Source organism: Natrix helvetica, assembly GCF_964273705.1.
Source record: "Natrix helvetica genome assembly, chromosome: 2".
NCBI lineage: Eukaryota > Metazoa > Chordata > Lepidosauria > Squamata > Natricidae > Natrix > Natrix helvetica.
Genome location: NC_138552.1, coordinates 31,706,453 through 31,730,147, shown reverse-complemented (window position 1 = coordinate 31,730,147; position 23,695 = coordinate 31,706,453). Strand labels below are relative to the sequence as shown.

Here is a 23,695-nt window from a genome sequence, read left to right as displayed (position 1 = left end):
TCATGCCAGGAGGATGCATAACTTTAGTCAACGGGCTGCTCTACAAAGACCGTACAATAAACAACAAAGGTTTTGTGCTGTTTTATTCTGTATGCCCACAAAGTATATTAAAGTTGGAGACACAACCATAAGCATTGCCTAAACAGATGCACACATAAAACAAAGGCTGGTTAGAACTGTGCCCCTTGTGCAATGCCAGGATAAACAACACAAAGCAACAGATAATGGAGAAAACCTACAAATCACTTCCATATTTAAAATCAAATTAGTTCAGCAAGATTAATTATATTGCAAAGTACACAAACGATGACTATTGTAAATAATCAGCTCTATATTTCATGTAGTATGTTAGGTTCACCCTGACAATGAGGCATAATGAAAAAACAGCGGGCTTTTAAAACTTTATGTCAGCCCTTGTCAGGGCTTCCTTTAAAAAATGTTTAAAGTTTGACTTTAAAGCTATATTTCTTACATAGAATCTAGGTCCTAAGAATGTTGTGGTGACGGGGGGGGGGGGGGGGAGCTTCTGCTAATTTCCCTGCAACATTCTCTTCCTAAAGTATGGCATAAAACAGGGGTGTCAAACTCAAGGCCCACCGACTGAAACTGGCCTGCAGGATGCTTAGATCTAGCCCTCAGGGCATCCCTGGAAACAGCAAAGGACTGGTCCGCAGTGCTTCTGCCAGTGAAAATGGAGCTCGGGAGGCTGAGGCAGCCTCCTACAACCCTCTGCCAGTGAAAATGGAGCTCCGTTTTCACTGGTAGAGGATTGCAGGGGGCCGTCACAGCCTTCCGAGTTCCGTTTTCACTGGCAGAGGGTTGCAGGGGGCTGTCGTAGCCTCCCAAGCTCCGTTTTCGTGGGCAGAGCATTTGGGCCACCACAGGGGCCCCCAACCTGAGTGACGTTGAGCTGGCCATGCCCACTCTGGCCACGCTCCACCCCCCCAAGGTCAAACACAACCCTGATGCAGTCCTCAATGAAATAGAGTTCGACACCCCTGGCATATAAGAAGTGTATGGATTTCAAGTCCCAAGCATAAGAGGAGATTTATTAATTTCCCTATACCAATGAAATTACACATGAGAGGAGAGAGATACAGGCAGCTTCCAATGGGGTAAGAAGTCCTGCAGAGGACTGCAAAAATGACTTTCTTTTACTTCCACCCCCCACCCAGTCCATGAGTGCTGACACTGAGGATATTTGCATGACTGCCCCTTTCTGCATCTCCAGAAGGAATGAATGGCTGCATATCATCTGCCTGATCACTAGCTTTTGGTTCTTGTCAGCACTTCGTTTGAGCCCAGACAGTCAATGTGTGTCTAGGATTGTGGGATGTTCATGTCTATAAAGAAAGAACAGAAACGAGGTTTTGGCTTTGCCATGGCCTCTCAAGCATACTAGTCAGTGGGAAGGTATGCCTTTAAATCTTGTACATTTCCAAGAAATAGCACAAACAATGTTATTTGTAACGTTAGAAGTGTAAATGACAAGAAGAAAAGATTGCAACACTTCTTTTTCTATTTACGCTAAAATTGCAGCATGCAAAAATAGGCAGACAGCTAAGTGATTCCACAGATCAAAACTAAAATGTTCTTACCTAAAAAAGAAGTGTTAGTTATACTGGAAGAATGAACTCCCTGGCATTCTTTTCATTACCAGCAATGTAGTGGGTGGCATAAGAAATGGAAGGACAAATGAGAAACAGAAGTAACCCAGAAGAAAAATAAATCAAGGAAGTCATGTAAAGAATGAAAGGGCATAGAACAAGCAGGGACTGAGAAGGCAAGATTGACAGAGAGACAACTGACAAAGTGTTGACGATCAAATTGCAAAGAAAAGATGAAGAAAAAGAAAATCACAAACCCCCCACCCAATAAATATTGAAATGAAATAATGGCAAGACATCTAAAGTTTCCTATAGTTTCTATGCAAAATTATGTGTTTCTAACTCCATTTGAATCAAGTGGTTTAAATATGCCTAAGTGTGCACCGGTTTGGACAAATGTCTGGAGAAATTAAACTAAAAAAATATCACTACTAAATTGGTACCTCCTGCAGGATATTTTGATTAAGGTCTCGATCTAGCTCTTTTTATGCAACTTACCATATTTTTCGGAGTATAAGATGGACCTTTTTCCCTAAAAAAAAAAAGGGTGAAAATCTGAGTGCGTCTTATACACTGAATACAGCATTTGTGGCCTCCTGAAACCCCGCCCCCTTTGTAAAAAGAGCCGTGCATAGTCTTTAGGAGGCTTCCAGAGTGTTCCTGGGGTCGGCGGAGGGCAAAAATGAGCAACATATGGGCCACTTCTTGCTTGTTTTTGTCCCTCCCCCCCCAGTCACCAGGAGCACTCTATAAGCCTCCTAAAGGCTATGCATGCCTTTTTAAAATGAAAAACGGGCCAATTGTGGAAGGTCTGCAAAGTGCAAATTTTTAAAATTTGCCTCTTCAAAATCTTGGTGCATCTTATACTCCAGTGTGTCTTATACTCCAGTGTGTCTTATATTCCGAAAAATACAGTATTTTATTAGGGCTAAAAGACATTAGGAGATGAGTAGGCCCTGAGTAATATAGCACTTCTGCTACGACTGCACTTTCTCCTTTTTTTCTTCCCCCTATCCTTTGCACAAAGCAGCCTCTGTTTAAAATAAATCTCATTGAAATAAATGAAGATTCTGAAGAGGCACTACTTGGTGGATTGCAAACATAATCTTCAGAGACAAGACCTGCAAATCTTAAAATGTACTTTAAAGTGTAGTGGGAGTACTTAATCAATCACATGAGAGAGAAAGAGAGAGAGTGAGAGAGAAAGAGAAAGAGACTTTGGTCCAAAACCAAAACTGTGATAAAAAAGGCTAATTAGCAGAAGCAATGGAAGAAAGATGGATGTACTGCCTCCAAACTCAAAAACAGCAAAATTAATTACTAAAGAGAATTTGCACACAAATCTCTTGAGGTCTAAATGAGGTCTCTAGAAGGTTACACATCTCTTTAATTCTGAAGAAATGAATGTGGATAAATAATTCCAGACTTCCAAGAGCATTAGAATGATAATTCTCAACGGGTGGTATGCAGAGGCAGTCAAGTGGCATGCAACCACTCTTGCCAACTGCAACAAAATGAGAGCTATCAGGAAGAGATGGCAAAATGGGAGCTATCAGGAAGAGATGGCAACACTTGGGAAACAGCTTGTAAGAAAAAGGAGACAAACGCACATACAAGAGCAGAAAAGTAAATGCGAGTGCATAAACGTACGCACGACAATTAGAACGTAGCTAATTCTCATTCAGCCATAGAAATCAACCTTGTAAGAGAGACCTGGGAAGTCCTACTTTTGGACAGCAGTGGCCAACAGGGGCAAGTATGTGATTCTGCATCCGTTTGCTGAATGCCAGTGGCTTTGCCTGCCTTTCTCCAATCTATTTTGTATTACTCAAGCTCCCAAATTTGTATTCCTTTCAAGTCGCAAGGTTGACAAATGGCCCAATGAAAACTCTTTAAAGGCCTGTTTGAGAGCAAGTACCGGTGTTCATGTGTCATTTCCAACTGATCATGCAAAGCACCTTCTGATCAGAGGCCAAGACACAGGGATATCTTTGCTATTTTATACTTGTGGTTGTCAGAGAACTCTGAGAAACTGTAGTTGTCTCATGGGAATGGATTTCGCTCAAATGCTCTGCTGGATGAAGCAGTTCATGGGGAAAAGCCCACTTAGGCCAACCTTTGATAGCCTCTATACTCACATCCATGAATATATTCACATCCATGCTACCTGCTCCTCAGTATCAAGAAAGAAACTACAGTATGGATCAAGACATTACAGGTAGTCCTCAACTGACATCCACAACCGGGGCCAGGATTTATATTGCTAAACAAGATGGGTTGTTAAACAAGTCATACTCAATTTTACAACTATTTTTTCCCACGGTGGTTAAATGAATCACTGCAGTCGTTAAGTGAATCGTGAAATTAAGTGAATCCGGCTGCCTCCATTGACTTTGCTTGTTGGAAGTTGCCTAGGAAGGTCGCCAATGGCATCTTGGACAAGGCAACGGTCCTAACTACATGCCAGTTGCCAAGCAGTTGTAAGAATGAGGTCTGGTTAATAATAATAATAATAATAAATAAATATTTATTTCTTAGCCGCACCCTCTCCCGAAGGACTCGGGGCGGCGTACAATGAAACATATGAAATAAATATGTGGACAAAACAAACATATAACAGAGACATATACCGAGACACACACAAGGAGGAGGTCGGCTGATAAATAAAAACAATTAAAATACAGTATTTAAAAACCCCTAGATAATTAAATATAATTAAAATACCCAGTTAAAAACCCGTCAGGAGCGATATGGTTAGATCAAAGTTGAGCCAGGCCAGCTGCTTGGAATAGGTGGGTCTTAAGCTTAATACGAAAGGAGTATTATACACCACTCTCTTCAGTACTGTTCATAATATTGCATATGGTAATTTCATCACTTGCTTCCCCCATGGGGTCTATACTGGGAATAACTAATAGGAATTAGAGGGAGAAGACTAGGCTGATTGGAGCAAGAAAGTGTTCTCCTTGTACAATGTGTGTGGAGGGATGCTCCTTTGCAGGCTAGCTGTATTTGCTTTTTGTTTTGATGTGATCTTTGGAGTTGTCAATATTACTATACTTTTTTACCATTGAAGCATGCTGTGAGTATTGCTTAAACCTGCATCATTTGACTTTCAGTAGTATCAAAAGCAACCACGTAGACCATGAGAACAACACATTAATGTTTATCACAACTGTTAGAACAACAACCCAGAGGATATAAGATGAAATCAAGAGAACAATTGTGATTTAAGGGACTGAAATTTGCATTATATTATAACCTAAAATGATGTGCTGATGTTATATAACTCCAGGAAAAAAATAGCCAAAATGTATGAGGGCACTTCAAATTTATGTTGTTGGGCAACACGAAGGGTCATTTTTTATCATGCCTGGTGGACTTGTAAACAAGCCAGAAAATTTTGAGTTCAAATACATACACTGATCCAAAGAATTTTAAAGACTAAGAGTCAACTGAAGCCAGAACAGATCTTGTTGGAATTAATGGACAGACAATAGAAAAGAACCACAGAAGACTATTTTTATATACAATCACTGCTGCCAGACTATTATATGTACAAAAATGGAAAATGTCTGATACACCCACAATTGGAATGGTTGGTGAAGACTAGAGACTAGTAGAGATGGCAAAATTATTTGAAAAAAGGCCAAGTATTAACATTTATTAGTGACTGGAAACCCCTTATGGATTTCTTGCTAAGAAAAAAAAAAGCGTGAGCTTGTGATTTATGGGCTTGTTGATTAGAAAGGGTAGCTTGTGAAGAAGGAAATTAAGATGCAATTTTAGAGAGAGTAAAATATAAATGCATTTTTAACAACTGTCAAAAGATGCAAAAGTTATACCTTCTTTTTTATATTTCTCTCTTTTTCTATTTTCTTACTTATTCAATTTTCTTCTTTATTGTCCTTTTTCTTTTCTATATTTGTATTGCTTTTATCTTGTTAAAAATCTCAATGAAAACATATTACAAAATAAAAAAAACAATGATTATCATATTTTTATATGAAAAACAGTGAGTTAGCCAATATGCAATTTCTTGAATCTCTCCTGAATGTATGTGAGCTGTATGTGTGCATAATACATACTGATTATATAAGAAATATATTTATTTTTTGCCATACATGGTATATTCATAATCAAGTTCTTATTTCTTATCTTGACACATTAGTAGCTATGAGAAGAACTTTTATAAACTTCATCATGAATGATAATGATAATCAAATGCCAATAAACATATAAAATGCTCTTCTCAGAAAACAAATAACATTTTTGTTTCTATCATAGTGGGGAACAAATTCTTTTGATAGGATTGCTTAAAAACCTCTGTATTAAAACATTTCATCGAACTTTTCAGATAGTGTAATAATATTGCCTATATTTTAAATCTTGCAGTACATTTCAAATGTCATCCAGACTGAGATTCACTTTGGACCAAGACCATCAGTATACACAATACAAGACTTTTACTATATTTGCAATTCAGTGTTTTAATTTAAAAAATGGAATGTAATTACAATGGAGGCATAGATTTTCTTTGCCACAAAGAAGAGGGAGTCAAACTATTCTCCAAGGCACCTGAGGGTAGAACAAGAAGCAATGGGTGGAAATTAATCAAGGAGAGAAGCAACTTAGAACTGAGGAGAAATTTCCTGACAGTTAGAACAATTAAACAGTGGAACAGCTTGCCTCCAGAAGTTGTGAATGCCCCAACACTGGAAGTCTTTAAGAAGATGTTGGATAGCCATTTGTCTGGAACGGTATAGGGTTTTCTGCCTAGGCAGGGGGTTGGACTAGAAGACCTCCAAGGTCCCTTCCAACTCTGCTATTGTATTGTGTTGTATAGATACTTCAAATTATATTTGGGATGCTTTTATATCCCAAACAAAATAAAGAACTAAATCAAAGGTAAAATATGTGCTCTGATTATAATCCATCACTTTTTCCTTTCTCTGCCTATAAGTAAGAAAGGCTATTGCCTTATTTAACAGCAATAGGACTTAGACTTATATACCAGTCCATAGTGTTTTATAGTTCTCTCTAAGCAGTTTACAGAGTCAGCATATTGCCCCCACAATTTGGATGCTCAGGAATAGAAACTGAGAGTAAGCTTCGGAGTGCCATGTGCAACAGTGTTAATTCAACTTGCATGTGCTTTCATGTTCGCAGATGCGCATTTACTGTGCTACAACTCCAATGACGAATGGGAATAAACAACTGGCAATCCCACTCACCCAGCATTCTCAGGGCAAAACTGCCATTCTTTGCAGAAATCTAGTTGCTAATATACATTCTACTTTGTAAAACTGCTGTCACAGGTTGATATCTCTCCCCACCCCCGTTTTAAGGGCCCCCGATTGATCATTCTGGTCTTAAAACATTCTGAACAATCTGTCTGGTGGGATATTAATGTGTCTACAAAAAAGCAGACGATCAGAACTCACAACCCTGCTCCATAAAAAAGCAACTGGGTTTTGCAACAGCATCAGGACACAGACATATAAAACCATTATGATTTATGATTCCAGTATTTCCACTGGGAAAGCAAAGACATGATGCCTTTGTTCTATCATTTACAGGAACAGTTCACACATACACTATATTTAAAACATTTCCCAAAACTGCTACAGAAACATACTTCAAATGTTTTGATAAAGAAGATTAATCAAGTGCTCTCAAAAGTACATACCAGTAGTGCAAATGGATATGAGACATGATAATGTGAAGGCCAGATGTCATCCCAGACAGCAGAATGATGTACACAGAGTTACAAAGCACGTCTTATAAGATACAGGGACGTTCAGACTGGAGTAGGTCAATAATTCAATTAGTCTAATACCCTAGCTATGCTGTTTCACTGGCCCAAGAGTTCTGAACAGTCTTATGGTAGCAAACAACTCAGGGATCAGAGAACCTGGCAAAACTTGAACAATGCCAGAAGTAGTATAGAGGATTGCAAACCTTTCCATAAACAGGCCAAGGCAATTAACAAGAAGTGAGACCTTTAATCAAATCTTATCTAGTGTAGCCAGCTCTGGCTTTTATGATCAGAGCTGGAAAATCCTTGATGTAAGGGCATGTAAGTGTCCAGTTATGTGGTGCTGAAGCCTACATTTTTAAAGAAAGGCCTATAACTTACCCAAAGGAATCCTTTATAAAACACAATCTATATAGCAGTGTTTCTATACAATGTTGGAGTTGTGACATGGCCCAATTCTCTCTAAAGAGAGTTGTTATGTTTGAGGTGCAATCCATCAGCAGTGTTTCTGTTCCAATTGGAACAATTTTTCCTCCTGGTTATAAAGTTCTCATACTTAATTCTATGGGCTGGCAAGCATTGTAATAACGATATCTGTCTGGCACTAGAATATTTCATTTATGCTCACTGAATGCTCTCAATTCTTGCACACGATTAAGACTCTGTTTAGATTCACCCTGAGGATTATAAAGGGAGTGTGCCTTTATTATTGCCTCAGAAACAAATATTTAAGATTGGTAGTTTGTGCACAAATTGATATACATGCAGTTGATTTCCATGATGTTTCGCCTTTGTCATGTTATAAACAATTAGAATATTAAAAAGATTAAAAAATATATATTTTAAAATCCATTTTTTTAAAAAAACACAGATTGAGCAAAATGCAAGAAAAACAACTCTTTTTTCTGAGTGATGAAATGTATTTTAACAATAAATATTATGGCTCTGGCAGGAGAGCTCCATGTTATGCAACATTCCATGTCTGTCTGTCTGTCTGTCTGTCTGTCTGTCTCTCTCTCTCTCTCTCTCTCTCTCTCTCTCTGGGAGAACAATTTGCCTCATATCGCAGTCAGTGTTGTACTGGAGTTGTGCTACATATTGCATATGTTAATATTCCAGCCAATAATATTATAGATATTACACCAGTGATGGCGAACCTATGGCACGTGTGCTACAGGTGGCACGCGGAGCCATTTGTCAGGGCACGCGAGGTGCTGCCCTGGCCAGCTGAGTTCACCCTTTTTTAAAGCCATTTTTCGCTCTCCCCAGGCTCCAGAGGCTTTATAGGAACCTGGGGAAGGTGAAAACAGCCTCCCCCGCCCCCCTGGAAGCCCTGCGGAGGCATCAGGGAAGCCTCCGGACAGTCCCTGAAGCCTTTGGAGCGCTCAAAATGATCCTCTGAGCAAACCGGAAGTGACTTCCGGTTTGCTCGGAGAGTCGTTTTGAGTGCTCTGAAGGTGTCAGGGAAGTCTCCGGACGGTCCCTGAAGCCTTCGGAACGCTTAAAACGACCCTCGGAGCAACTTCCGGTTTGCTCGAGGATCGTTTTGAGCACTCGGAAGGCTTCAGGGACCATCCGGAGCTTCACTGAAGGTTCGCCATCGCTGTATTACACCATAATGCACAAGAGATGAGTGAAATTGCTTCTCTATAAGATTGGCCTAGAGTAGGAGCTTCCAACTTTGGCAACTTTAAGCTTGGCGGACTTCAACTCCCAGAATTCCCCAGTTGAAGTTGAAGTCCGCCAGGCTTAAAGTTGCCAAGGTTGGAGATCCCTGGCCTAACTGGAGCTGTCTAGGCTGAACGACACTCCCATTGTTCCTGAGCAATAATTGTCCAGGATTAATTGATGAGATTTAATCACATTAAAAAAAATTCAAATAAGCAGGTGATAGAACTAATTACCTTTTGCTATAATAATTATTTTTAAAAAATCCAACAACAAGAAGTCCTCGTTGCTGTAGAATACAATCATAAGATATTTTATTGATCTGGGAATTTCAAGTGGTCTTAATGGTTTAACTAAGGAGCTTTGGTGCTTTTTCATGCAGAATTATATTTGCTTTCTACAGTATACCATTTTGAAGTAAGATATAATGAAAAACAGTATAATAATGTTTTAAGTAAATATTTTAAAAGAGAAAGGCTGACCAGATACAGTAATATAAAACTTATGATTAAAACCATCACTGTGTTCCAACCTATTAATAACTACACATACTTGAGGATTTTGAATCTTTAAAGGAAAAATTACAAAATGTAAAAGATTGAACTGAGTGGACACAAGATTTAGAATGCTAGACTTATAAGGCAAAGATAAAAGAACTGGCTATGTTTAGTCTATAGGAAAGGGGGAAAATAAACTTAATTATAGAAATAGTCAGATTTATACCTACGATTAAATTCAAATAAAGTGAATTAGTGAGTTTAATGAATCATTGTGTTCATATAGAAATGTAGCTGATTAATTAACTTTGTATATTATTGCAGAGCAATATAACTTTTGTCTAGGTTTGGCTTCCATTTTAAAGAAGCACAAGTAGGATTTTTCCACTGGAATTGGTCTAAAATACAGGAAACACTAACAGGTTAATCCTACAGACAAAAACTATTTTCCTATGATCTTTGAGTTTCATTGTATATTTATGCATTTTTCTACAGTAACAAAACAAGTAACAGGAAGGCAAGCTTATAGATACATAGTGTATATGTATCATTCAATGTTATGTTTTGCCATTTTGGAAAAGAATAACAACCATAAGGATGCATTTGTCACCCCAACCATCAAAAACTGATTAGAAAATAATATTTCTATAGAGGCTCTTAAATATCACATTACCTCACATTACAACTGCATTACTATTCTCAGACTTGGGCACATAATCAGCATATTTGTACAAAGTTATCTAAGTTGCATAAGGTCTATGCTTTTGTTTCAGAACACAAATTATACACTTTCCCACTGTTTGGCCAGTCAGGCATGGTATTATCCATGCTCAGCCAACAAGCCCAAAAGTATTTAAAAAACCCAAAATAAAATTCAGAGTCAGAGAGTTTATGAGGAGTTGTTTTTGTTTTGTCAGGTTTTTTTATAAGAAGAAAAGGCCATAACAGCTTTAAAGAAGCTGGAAAACTCATTTTATGTTCTGCTTCAAGAAAAAAAATATTGGTGAAGTCCCAACTCACTGTGTTAATGGTATGGTGAGTAGCACGTTTTGAATTCCATTTTATGATTTTACTCCTATAGTAGATGTTTAATATATATACTTTATTACTATAAGCTGCAGAGTCTCATGATTGGAGCAGATATACATTTGATACATATGTGCTGTTGAAATTACTTTGGAGCTATAGTTTTAATTGTGACCGATCTCTGAGGAGGTTGTAGTGTTCTGTTGTTTTTTTTAGCATTTGCCTCAGCCAAACTTTATCTCTTTTAGAATGATATGAAAACAAGCAATACAAATACAGGTAGTCTTCAACTTACAACTACAATTTAGCCCCAAAATTCTGTTGATAATTGATACAGTTGTTAAGTGAGTTTCGCCACATTTTATGATCTTTCCTGCCACAATTGTTAAGTGAATAGGCGTTGGGACTTATCTGATGCACTCATTCTCACTGAAGGTGGAGACAGCAGTCAGATAGGGTTAACTCCGTCCAGTGACCAATAGGGCTGAGTCTACAGTTTATAAAACCATCCTCCACGCACCTCCTCCCCAGCTTTCGACAAAGGTGGACTGTAGACTGACGTGTAGTTGATATGATGATGGAGAGAAAAAGAAAAAAGAGAAGGAAGAGAGAGATCTACCCTCGTCCTATCAAAGGCTGGACCCTGTCCGGAACAGGGTGGGGCTGATTGCTGTCTCCACCTGCAGTGAGAATGAGCATATCAAGTACTTACCAACGCCCATTCTGCACGATTGGTGGAGACAGCAGTCAGATAGGGACATACCCAAGCTTGGCCCGTGTCAAGGAAGGGATCCAGTCCCTGTGGAAGAGGAGCCCAATGAATGGATTTGTTGTAACACCCTCCTTCCAAATGCAGCTTCTACAGAAGCAAAAAGGTCTATTTTATAATGGCGAATAAAGGGGACTGGGGATGACCACATGGCCGCCCTACAAATTTCCTCCATGGAGATCTGAGTAGCCCAGGCTGCAGACGTGACCGCAGTCTGGGTAGAGTGAGCCATTATGCCTTGTGAGGACACAGACTGTTCGCCCTGTATGCCTTAGAAATGCAGGCTCTGTCAGCGCCCTACAGTTGAAGAAGAGACGTTGGAACCAAGGGAAGCTGGTTGAAAGGAAATTAGTAAGGCCTCAGAATGCCGAATTGAAGCTGTACATTTGATGTAAATACGTAAGGCTCTGCAAACGTCTAGGGTATGCCACTTGTGTTCTAACCTATGAGTAGGATGGGGACAAAAATTTGGTAGTACAAGTTCCTGAATTTTATGAAAGGATGACTTTACTTTGGGAGTAAAGTCTAAAACATTAGCCAAAGAGGCCGACAGAGGAATAATGTCAGAGGTGGAACACCACTTGGTAAATGCTGTCCAGGTAGCATCGTATATGCGAGTCATAGATGGGCGTCACAAAGCTTGTATGGTCTTAATGACACTGTCCGACAGACCATCCACTCTCAGAGCCTCCCGCTCAACCACCACATGGTTAGCTGCAACTAATGCGGATCTGGATGCTGGATTGATCCTTATGAGAGGGAGAGCTTGCACAATGGAATACGCCGTAGAGGTGATATTGATAGTGTCATTAGGTGCCCGAACCAGGGATGGTGGGGCCAATGAGGTGCCAGAAGAAGAATCTCCTCCTCCTCCTCTAGCATTTTCTGCACCACTCTCTGTATTAGAGGCAGAGGGAGAAATGTGTATAGAAGGCCTGGGGGCCACAGGCACTGCAAAGCGTCCACCCACTCTGACCCCAGAGCTGCGTACCTGGTGAAGTATCTTGGAAGCCGGGCAGTTTCCCTTGTGGCAAAGAGGTCGAGTACCAGTCTCCCGTATTTGTTAGACAGGTCCTGGAAGAGGCTGCGTGAGATGCTCCACTCGCTGTGGTTGATTTTGGTGCGACTTAGCCAATCCGCTTGAGGTTTGTTGACACCGAGATGTGATCTGCTCAGAGGGAGAGAAGATGGGCTTCCGCTCAAAGCCCCAACAGCCACACCTCCCTCATCAGTGGTTCAGACCTCGTCCTCCCTTGCCGATTTATGTGCGCCTTTGAGGTGGTGTTGTCCGTGAGGATGAGAACATGGGTGTTGTGCACTGTGTTCTGGAACTGCCTAAGAGCTAGGTGGATCGCCTGCAGTTCCAGCCAATTGATGGTGTTAGCACGATCGGCTTGTGACCACAGTCCCTGTGCCATCCCTGATTGGAGGTGCCCCCCCACCCCATCAGGTTAACATCCATGATGAGTGTGAGGCGAACCGGCACTCAAAAGAGAGTCCCGTGATTCAATGCCGGTAATAGCCACCACCCCAAGGACTTTGTCACATATGGGAGAATGCAAACCTCTTGTAGGGAGCAGCTGAGGTCACTCTTCTGGTACGGAGCAGGTACCATAGCAGGCAACGGCTGTGGAGGCGTGCCCATGGCACAATGTAAAAGCAGGACACCATCTTCCCCAACAGATGAGACAACTGAAGAAGTTGGGCTCTGTGACGGGAGCGATTCGTTCTGGCCAGATCCTGCATGCTGTTCCGTCGATCTGCTGAGAAGAACACTTTGCCCTACACAGTATCTTTTAGGGCCTCCAGATGAAGGATACGAGTGTCTGGGTTCAGAGAACTTTTTGCGAGATTTATTGAGAAGCCCAGGTCCTGAAGGACGTGAATGGTGGTGTGAATGACCCTGTGAGCTTGCCTGATGGAGGGTGATAGCAAGAGAATATCATCCAGATAAACTTAAATCTGGACTGACCTGGAGCGAAGGTGGGCTGGTACCACCGCCAGTACTTTTGTAAAGACCCTGGAAATGTTTTCCCGCGTACTTGAACCGAAGAAACTGTCTGTGTTCATGAAGGATGGGGATGTGCAGATATGCCTCCGTGAGGTCCACCGAGGAGTGGAGGTCGTCCTTGCGGATGCTTTCCAAGATGGACTGCGGGGAGTGCATCTTGAACTGTTGATAAATGATGAATCAGTTCAACACCTTGAGATCCAGAATCGGTCTCCATCCCCCTGAGGCCTTTGGCACCACAAACAGATGGGAGTAGAACCCCTGCCGTTCTTGGACTTTGGGCACTGCTTGAATGGCCCACATCTATAGAAGGTGGCAAATGGCCTGTTCCACCAGCTGCTTCTTTTGTAAGTCCCGAGACACTGGACATGGAACGAAATCCCTCGAAGGGTTGGAGAGAAATTCTCCAGACAGTCACTTTTTACATCTGTAGGGCCGGTTGAAACCCTCTTTAAAGGATTTTCTGGAGGGTATCGTTGGAAGGTCCTGTTAGACCTATCCTGCTGTTGGCTGAGACCCTGTCTAGGCTGAGATCGGTGCTGTGAACAGGGGTTGGAGAAACCCCCATCCGACCCTCGAAAGGCCGAGCATCTATAGAAGGGAGATGATATCCGATTGTCCGACTTGCAAAAGATCAATTGAAGGACCTTACGCTTGTCCTTTGACTCCACTAATAAGGGTTCTAACGGGGCCCCAAATAGACGTTCCCCTGAGAATGGGGAAGAGGCCAGCCTCCATTTGGCTCTGGCATCAGCTTGCCAATGTTTAAGCCACAATAATTGTCTGGAAGTGACACTAGAACCAATTGTTTTAGAAGCAAAATGAGCCGCACTGAGAGGTACATCAGCTAAAAATTCAAACGCTGCTTTTAACTTATTTATATCCCTATGGGCCCTAGAATCCCTGTTGGGAATCCTGCCCTGAAGTTGCTTTAGACAAGAGAGCAGACCTGCTAAACAAATGAAGAAGAATTGGAAGCCCGAATAGCCCAGGCCAAAGCCTGGTGGCCCTTGACAAACATTTGTTCCAAATGCTTGACTTCTGGTTTAAGGGAGTCTTCTGGAGCACTAGCAGCTGCATTGGGAGAAACAAGTGCAACAAGGTCTATAGAGGGGAGCTCAAGAGCCTTGACCAGAGCAGGGCCTACGTTATATAGACATTTGTCTAGGGCATTGGGCAAAGGCCCCGAGCCGGGAGTGGCCCATTGTCTCTGCACCACATCCATGAAGATTCTGGGAGAAGGAACAACTTCCTTTTCCACAGTAGGTTCCAGAAAAAGGGGGTCTTCCGAATACCCTGTCTCTAGGGCAGCAGCCTGAGGGGCTGGAGCCGATTTAAAGCCTGCTATCTTCTTGGCCTTAAACAATGACCGAAAAAGAGCAGGTTTAAAGAAACCCACAAATGCGGGCTGATTGGGGCCCAAATCTTTATCCTCAGAGAGGTCTGAATCCCTGGGCACCTGCTCCTCTTTGTCGCCCAATGTGGAAGGCTGAGACACAGAACACTTGGAAGGAGCCTTCCCAGATGAGTGTTTTCTTACTTTTAGCTTTGGAACCCTTAGAATTAGATTTGCAGATGTGCCTAGAAGATTCCTTGTGCTGAAGCCCAGCAGCTATACCCTTTTCAATGGCTGAGGCTATAATGGCAGCAACATCTGGGGTTACAGATGGAGACGGTTGAAAACCCAGAAACCCCGGGGAGGAAGAAGCCTGATCTGCCTCAGGAGAGGGACCTGCACCCTCCAATAATTCCTCCCCACTATGAGGGGAATCAAAACCCCTTGTACCATCTCCTATTTGAGAAGGAGAATCTGGAGCAGAAAGTGAAACCTCCGAATCTGAAGAAAGACCAGCAAGGGGAGGGCTATCAGGAGAGACCAGGATTACCTGAAATGGATGAGGGCTCTGTCTGCCACCTTGCGTGTGCTTGCTGGAGAAAGTCTTAAAATGTCTCTTTCCCCCTTTTTTTGCAGTCTTAGGAGCCTTTGCAGGGATCTCCTCAGCTGATTCAGTAGCTACCACCCTTTTCCTGGAAGGCCTGGCTGATGAAGGGCCAGCTACAAGGGCTACCTGGAAGAGAGGCCTGAGGGGAGATTACTGCCCCATCTCCTGTGCTGGAAGCCATAGCTCAATGTAAGGAAAAAAAACAGCTACCCTCAAGGTTATTGCTGGTAAAGGGCCCCTGTTACAGACCGTTGCCTCCAAAATGGCACCAGCAGCCTCTTTGCACCAAAATAAACTGTCTCTCACTCTTTGCTGGCTCAAAATGGCATCCGCTTCTGTCCCTGCAAAGGAAACAGCCACTGATCCCCCTGAGGGCTTCGCAGCCGCTGTGCTGCACTTCGGACAGAGGCCGCAGGGTTTCCACCCTTGGGCTTGCCACCGGGGCACTTGCAAGCAGTCCAAATTCAATTAGAAGCGTCGGAGCCGCTCCGCTGCCTTCGATGATCGCTGAGAGGGGAAAAAAAGCCTCTGCCACTTTAAAACGGCTTTTCAAGCTGCGCAGCTGGCTCCACAGCATTGAATTTAAGCACTCCCTCTGCCTGTACAATCTTTAAGAATGGCAGAGGGAGAAAAATCATTTTTTTTTTGCAATATCCAATTAGTAATAAAGATCAACAAGTCAGAGAGAAACTCAAGTACACGCCCAGTCCAAAACTGGCTGAATCTAAAGCTGAGGAGGAATTGCACGGAGATGGTTTTATAAACTGTAGACTCAGCCCTATTGGTCACTGGATGAAGTTAACACTATCTGACTGCTGTCTCCACCAATCGTGGAGAATCACTTCAGTTGTTAAGTTAGTAACATGGTTATTAAGTCAATCTGGCTTCCCCATTCTCTTTGCTTGTCAGAAGGTTGCAAAAGACATGAGCCCGGGACCATCATAAATACAAATCAATTGTAAAGTAACTGAAAAATGATCATGTGACCCTGGGGGTGCTGCAACAGTCGTAAGTCTGAAAATGGTCATAAGTCAGTTTTTTCAATGCTGTGGTAACTTTGACTGATCACTAAATGAACCACTTATATCAGGGATGCCAACCTCAAGGCCCGGGGCTTGGATCCGGCCCGCAGAAGACTTAGAACTGCCGCCTTGGAAACAGCAAAGGACAGTCGGGCTTCCGAGCTCTGTTTTTGGTTGCCACGGCCTCCTGCAACCCTCTGCCAGTGAAAATGGAGCTGCCTCACGCGGGAGATCAAAATAAAAATTGTCAATGTACTAATTGCTTGAGTAATGGAGCCAATTATTTTATAGCAAATCATGCCTTATGTTTTGAAGTTCCAAGAGGGAAACAATATTCTTCATTTGACACTCTCTGACAAAGTTACTATCGGAGTTGACAATACGATATCAAGGCAGGCTTTTAAAAGTTTACTTCATAATTATAAGAGCATCTGTGAACCCCTGGAAAATTTTATTCTAATCAGCAGCAGGTTGTTTAGCATGTAAATGATTTAGGATATGTTCAACAATCAAGCACATCTAGGTTTGGAATGCAGAAATTTGAACAACGTGATACTATGAGAAAAGCCAGAAAATGCTTTTAAACATCAAGTTGTGCATGGTTTTATAACTCCTGGCTTAATCACTTCCAGAGTGGAATATGTTTATATAACAGTCTCTCAAACAAACTTAATCTTGATCCAAACAGAAATTTAAATCCTCATAATCAAAAATGTTCAATCATCTAGCAGACAAGAACTAAATCAATTGTGCGAAGCTGCCAAATTGAGGTGAAAATATGCTGGTTAAAAGGTGGGTTCTCTCCCTTTTAATGGAGTAAGAAGAAAAACTGATATCTATTTCCTGCTGCATTATTGTGAAAAACTTCCCAACATTCTTCGTCTCATGAGTTTCAAACTAGCAGATCAGGATATTTTGGTTTAACAAATGTATCTTCGTTTGCACCTTTTTAAAAATATATACATTCTCATTCCATATACCAGACAATTGTGCATCTTATTTTGCCAGTACACAATACAATACAATATAATACAATACAATACAATAGTAGAGTTGGAAGGGACCTTGGAGGTCTTCTAGTCCAACCCCCTGCCTAGGTAGGAAACCCTATACCGTTTCAGACAAATGGCTATCCAACATCTTCTTAAAGATTTCCAGTGTTGGGGCGTTCACAACTTCTGGAGGCAAGATGTTCCACTGATTAATTGTTCTAACTGTCAGGAAATTTCTCCTCAGTTCTAAGTTGCTTCTCTCCTTGATTAATTTCCACCCATTGCTTCTTGTTCTACCCTCAGGTGCCTTGGAGAATAGTTTGACTCCCTCTTCTTTGTGGCAACCCCTGAGATATTGGAACACTGCTATCATGTCTCCCCTAGTCCTTCTTTCTCTTAAACTAAACATACCCAGTTTCTGCAACTGTTCTTCATGTTTTAGTCTCCAGTCCCCTAATCATCTTTGTTGCTCTTCTCTGCACTCTCTCCAGAGTCTCCACATCTTTTCTACATCGTGGCAACCAGAACTGAATGCAGTATTCCAAGTGTGGCCTTACCAAGGCATTATAAAGTGGTATTAACACTTCACGTGATATGGAATATGTTAAATCTGGACCTTTCTGATCTGTAAAATTTCTAAACCTTTATAGTTATATACGTAGTTCTGTTAAATATAGTCAAAAGCAGAAGCAGGAATTTGCAGCACATCTTTTTACCCCAACTCATATCCCAGAAGAAGTCTGATTTGATGTGAAAACTGACATGCACAAAGGGGCCCACATATCTTTTCCTTACCTCCTTCTTTATCTCACATACCCATGTACACAGTGACTGGGTTCATCCATTGAACTAAGCCAAATACTGCTTCTAAGGGGCATATTATGGTGTATGACCTTGTCTATACTGCCTTAGCATTGCATACAAATCAGGTCTTCAGGTCGTGGTTTCTTTAACAAACATGGCTTAAAATCCTGACTTAGTATTGTGAATGTGTGCAACATATTTGATAATAGCGACAGGCAGGGATGTGCATGCATATGTGTTCTATCTTCTTTCTGAGGTCACTGTTGATACAAGATGAGTACAGAGAACTTTGGAAAAAGAATGTGACAATTAGCAAAGCATGATTTAAGCTTGGAAGGAAGAGAGTATATTAAAGTGATTCCATTTTAACTCTCTGGTATAAGAGGGAGGGAGGGAGGGAAAACCATGTCAGGCTTTCAAGATTTTGTTACTGTAGCAGCTTGTATCCACAGGGTTCTGGTATTTTTTATAGACTCTGTTTCCTGTTTTGACCTACCCTGAAGGGCAGACACTGAAATATACTGTTGGCATAGTTAATTGACAATGATATTATAAGTGCAAGGCTATTTGGTAAAAAGTGCTTATGGAGACTATTGGAGGCTTTTTTTTTTACTTCTGTTTCTAGTAACAAATGGAAATCTTATCACCTCTTAATGGTATTCCTGGATTGTGATTTGATCCCACAGAATGTATTAAGGAAGTATGATCATTGAGGCAGAGCTCAGTTGGACAAATTCAGGTCTCGGACAGGTTGGACATAATCAAGGGATATGCCTTGCAACATGCATAGCATTTCAGAATGGCAATAGCTTTTTCCTAAAAAGGAAAGAAATGGCTCTCAGTCTTTTCCACTATTAAAAGAAAACACATATGAAGCAGAAAGCAGTTTAGTCTTGTGCCCTTGCTATTGCATCTTGTATCACTGGCATCATACAATCAATCAGAATAGAGATAGAAGGGACATAGAGATAGAAGGTTTTCTAATCCAACCCCATGCTCAAGCAGGACCATTTCAGATAGGTAGCTGTCAAGTGTTTTCTTAAAAACCTCCAGCACCCACAATTTCTGGAGGCAAGCTGCTCCAGTTGTCCTCTCTGTTAGGAAGTTTCTCCTTAATCCCAAATTGCTTCTCTCCTTGATTACTTTCCATCCATTGTTTCTTGTCTTGACTTCTGGTGCTTTGGAAAATAAATTGACCCCTTCTTCTTTGTGGTCAAATACTGGAATATTGCTATCATGTTCTTCCCTAGTCCTTCTTTTCTCTAGACTAGGAATATCCAATTCCTGCAACCGCTCTTTGTATGTTTTTGTCTCCAGGCCTTTAATCATCTTTACACTTTCCCAAAAAAATCTCTAACACCTTTTTGTAATGTGGTGACCAACACTGGATGCAGTATTCCAGGTGTGGTCACTATGGATTTATAAAGCAGTGCTAATACTTCATGTGATTTTGATTCTATGTCTCTGTTTATACCACAGATCGTATTACTTTTTTTGGCTGTTGCTGCACACTGCTGGCTCATGTTTAAGTAATCATCCACTAGGAGTCCGAGGTCCCTATATCTCAGTGGTGGGTTCAGGATCCTGTTGCAACCGGGATGGTTGCAACGGGGCCCGGCATCCTCCACATGAACGTGCAGACACACGCAGGGCATGCATGTGTTTTACCGCCCAGCAACGCCTCCGCGACACTCCAGCTGCTTGGCAGAGCATCGCACAGGCGCTCTACGTGCCCTGCATGTGCACAGAAGCGCCGAAGAGTTTAAAGACAGGTAAGGAGCATGGGCGGGCAGGTGGGCCCTCCGGAGCACCATACCAGAATGGTACCCAGTGCTCCGAGCAGGCTCTGGTACGCCCGTACCGGGGCGTACCGCCTGCAAGCCACCACTGCTATATCTGTATGTAAAGCTCTTATCAATACTCTTTCAGGAAATGTGCAGAGCACCAGTGAATGAACACATGCCCTCATTAAAAATTCTTTGAGAAATTAAGCAATTCTCTATGTTAAAAGGAGGATAACGGAAGCTATAAATATAAAAAGAAAAAGAGTGAAACCCAAAGGTGTCAGGAGCACCTTGTTAATCACGGTCATGAAACTAGCTGCTGTTTATCAACCCCAGGCACCTCAGTGTCAGCCAGTGCCAAGAAATGCTGAGTAAATGGTGCAAATGCCATTGCTGTGCCAAATCCAGATGTGTCATATAGAGAGGGTCATATAGGTTTTCACAGGGCTCCATCAACAGTCCTGCAAATGTCACATTGGCATTTATGGCCTGTGTTTTATATGCATGTATAGCTGTTATAAGGAGACGAGAGCACCACGAAGCAGACAGAAGCACTGTTGAGTTTCAGATGACAGCGGCATGTCCCAATAAGAGATTTTAAGCTTTAGAATGAAACGTTACCCTATCAAATTTGCTTTAGATCTTTTAGCAATGCTTCCTCAAAAGCCTTGTAAAATAGTAATGTCTGGTAGTAATTATCAAACACCATACACACTGTTTACAGTGGAGTTGTAATATTTAAAAAAAAATGTTTTTGCACAGAGAAGTCAAATACGTCTGAAAAGTACCCAAATGTCTGCTGTATTCTATGCCAACAGGACAATTCAGCCAAAAATGCAGAAAGAGAAGATTGCCAAATAAAAGAAAATATAACAAATTGGTAATGGCTTCTAACTTGACAGAAAATGAAAATTATACCTCAATGTGTGGCCACTCATGTGGACACAAAAGAATGTCTTACAGGCAATCATTTTATTTCAGATAACATACCCTGACAGTTGTGCAAGGCCTGCTGGCTTGATTTCACTTTCCATAAAAACAGCAACCATACCCTACAAAATGGTTTACAATCATATAATTTATGCATCTCTCTCTCTCACACACATACACATACACACACACACACACACACACACTTTCAGTAAATCATCACAAAGCACATTGCTGCAGTTTTTGAGGAGTGGGTTGGAAGTCTACACTAAAAATTCCTTTAAAGTTGCCACAATTGGATCCAGCCACTCAACCTAGTTAAGGGCAATGAAGGGGGGGGGGGGACAATTTGAATCCAAAAATATTTTTTTCTTCCCAAACCAATCTCTCAACCAAAAAATTCTTCATGCTTGTTATAGTTTTTAGGTTAGTGAAATTCCAAAAGACACAATCCTGAAGCAACTTAATCTAGAATATATAAAATATACTCTAAAAGAGTACTTTTATTTGTGTGTATGCTCTTAGCAGTAAGCTAACTCTGATTAAGCCCTAGGACCGTGATGGCAAATTTATGGCACGCCATATTTGCTGGCACGCCAGCCGTCAGCTCCAATTTTTTGTCCTTCCGGAGGGCCAAGGGAAGCCGTTTTCACCCTCCCCAGGCTTCAGGAAAGCCTCTGGAGCCTGGGGAGGGGTTGTGCGCGTATGCGTGAGGAGGTGGTGGTGTCGCACATGCATGCTCAGGTAGGCGGGGAGGATTGAATTGGTGTGGGCATGAGCGCACACGCGATAGCACACAAGCGCACAATTTTGGCACGTCATAAGAAAAAGGTTGGCCCTCACTGTTCTAGGATCAATATGTTGCTAAATGAATGGGCCCATGGTAAGAATCCTTGCTTTGTCTGTTTTCTTCTTTCTCTGGTGCACTGGCTCAGAAATCAGCAATGGTTGGGAAACAAACAAACAAACAAAAAAAGCCAGAAAGAGAATTGACTAAATGGCTGGTGCATGAGTGTGTGTGTGAGGGGAGATTTTTTTAAAAAAGCAGCAATGATCTCACCTGCGGATGGGAAACACTCCCGACTCCCATAATATTTCCTACTAGCTGATAACCGGGTGAAGCCCGGGTGTATATTTATCCCAATCCTGTATTAGAGGGAGCCACCTTGTGGAGTACTGCGAAGCCGTTACCATGGCAACTCCACTGTGTTGTACAGTAGAAGCTATTTTAAGGCACAACAGGCTGTATCTTAATAGAACTTGAATCCAAAATGCACACTATCACTGTCAAAAGTACTGTGACTTGACACTATAGATATAATTCAGTTCTTTTCATTTCAGCGGCCCAGGCGTTCCGAAGTTATGCTAGAACACACACACACGGATACAACCCGAGGGGTGTTGGGGTGTCTTACCCCCATGGTATATGTTTCCAGATATGTGTATCAAGTTTGGTTTAAATTGCTTGAGGTGTTCCAGAGTTATGCTGGAACACACACACACACACACACACACACACACACACACACACACACAGCCATTAAATATAAATATATTTATATGATATATAAATATAAATATATAATGCATTGTGTCTCTCAAACAGAAAAAGATTCCCTGCCCTGTTTTAGGCTTACTATATTCTTGAAAAGAAACCATGGTCTGATATACACAATTTTACCTGGAGCAGAGCGGGGCACTATTGTTACTGGTAGTGGGTTTTTCATGTATATGTATGTGTGTGTGGGGGTACCAGCCTTGCCTCCTATTTTCTTGGCAGCATTTTCAGAATTGGCTTGCCACTTCCTTCTAGGCTGAAAAAAAATGACTAGCAGAAGTCACCCTTTGTGTGTAAGCAAGGACTAGCTTTGTGTGTAAGCAAGGACTAGAATTCACAGTCTCCTGGTTTCTGCTTGAGTCCACTGGGAGAGGATAGATTTTAACCCTATCATTCAACTTGTGTGATTAAGTTTGTAACAGATAGGGTATGTGAAGGATAAACCTATTTATAAGCTTAACTAGTTCTGATGCAGGAAAGTTAGTTTTTTCTACACTATTAAGGAATTGTAGTAAGGAAATGGCAACCTTATTTAGGTTTATTGAGAGGAGAGGTAGAGATGAAGCTATCCCTTCCCAGAGAAGTTTTTCTCTTTGTTAAGGAAAAAAATATCCTTGCATAAAACAAATTTGTTTATAATTAGGTTAGGGTTATTGGGAAGAGAACATTAAAATCATGAATTTAGATTTTGAAACTGTTTTCTATTCTGTATTTTGTACTTAAAGTTATTTTGAATTCGCAAGTTTCTCACCATCCTTCATCGTTCTCCACTTCAGGTTCAGGTACTTCATCTTCAGGTGTTTCGGATATTGCTTGGTTTAGTTTTGATTTGAATCGATCCAGTAACGCCAGTGTCTGGAATTAAAATATGATGCTTAACACATGCCCATACACTCTTTCTTACACAAAGGTGCTTTTTCAAAAGGCAACTGGATTTTCTTTGTTCTTCCTTGAAAATATTTTGTTTCTCATCTAAGAAACTTCTTCACTTCTAACTGAATGGTGGAGAATGGAAGGATTTATATTTATATAATTATATATAATTATATAACTAGGCTTAAAAGAGGGGTCAAAGAGGTCATCTACATTAAGACTGAACAGCCCTCTCACAACAGAGGGAGAGGCATACACCACCACAAAGCTCTTGTTTATAACACAGTCCTTTCAGAAGTTCCAAGAAGGTTCCACACTCATTTGCACTATTCAAGTGACCCTGAGGGCACATGTAAATCTCCAAGTGGCCTCAATGATTCTCAGAAAGCACGCTAACAATGGGTGGAAACTAATGGGAAACTAAGCAATGGGTGGAAACTAATCAAGGAGAGA

At 41.4% G+C, this 23,695-nt stretch overlaps 2 protein-coding genes across 3 annotated transcripts in view; both read right to left on the bottom strand.

The window, feature by feature from the left end:
- CWC27 (CWC27 spliceosome associated cyclophilin) overlaps positions 1-23,695 on the bottom strand; it is a 136,468-nt gene that overhangs the window by 11,348 nt on the left and 101,425 nt on the right. For both annotated transcript variants that reach the window (XM_081940946.1, XM_081940947.1), the window contains exon 13: positions 23,121-23,224. In XM_081940946.1, the coding sequence (XP_081797072.1) occupies positions 23,121-23,224 (104 nt within the window). The remainder of the gene's footprint in view (positions 1-23,120; positions 23,225-23,695) is intronic.
- PPWD1 (peptidylprolyl isomerase domain and WD repeat containing 1) overlaps positions 1-23,695 on the bottom strand; it is a 356,454-nt gene that overhangs the window by 260,727 nt on the left and 72,032 nt on the right. The window lies entirely within an intron of this gene.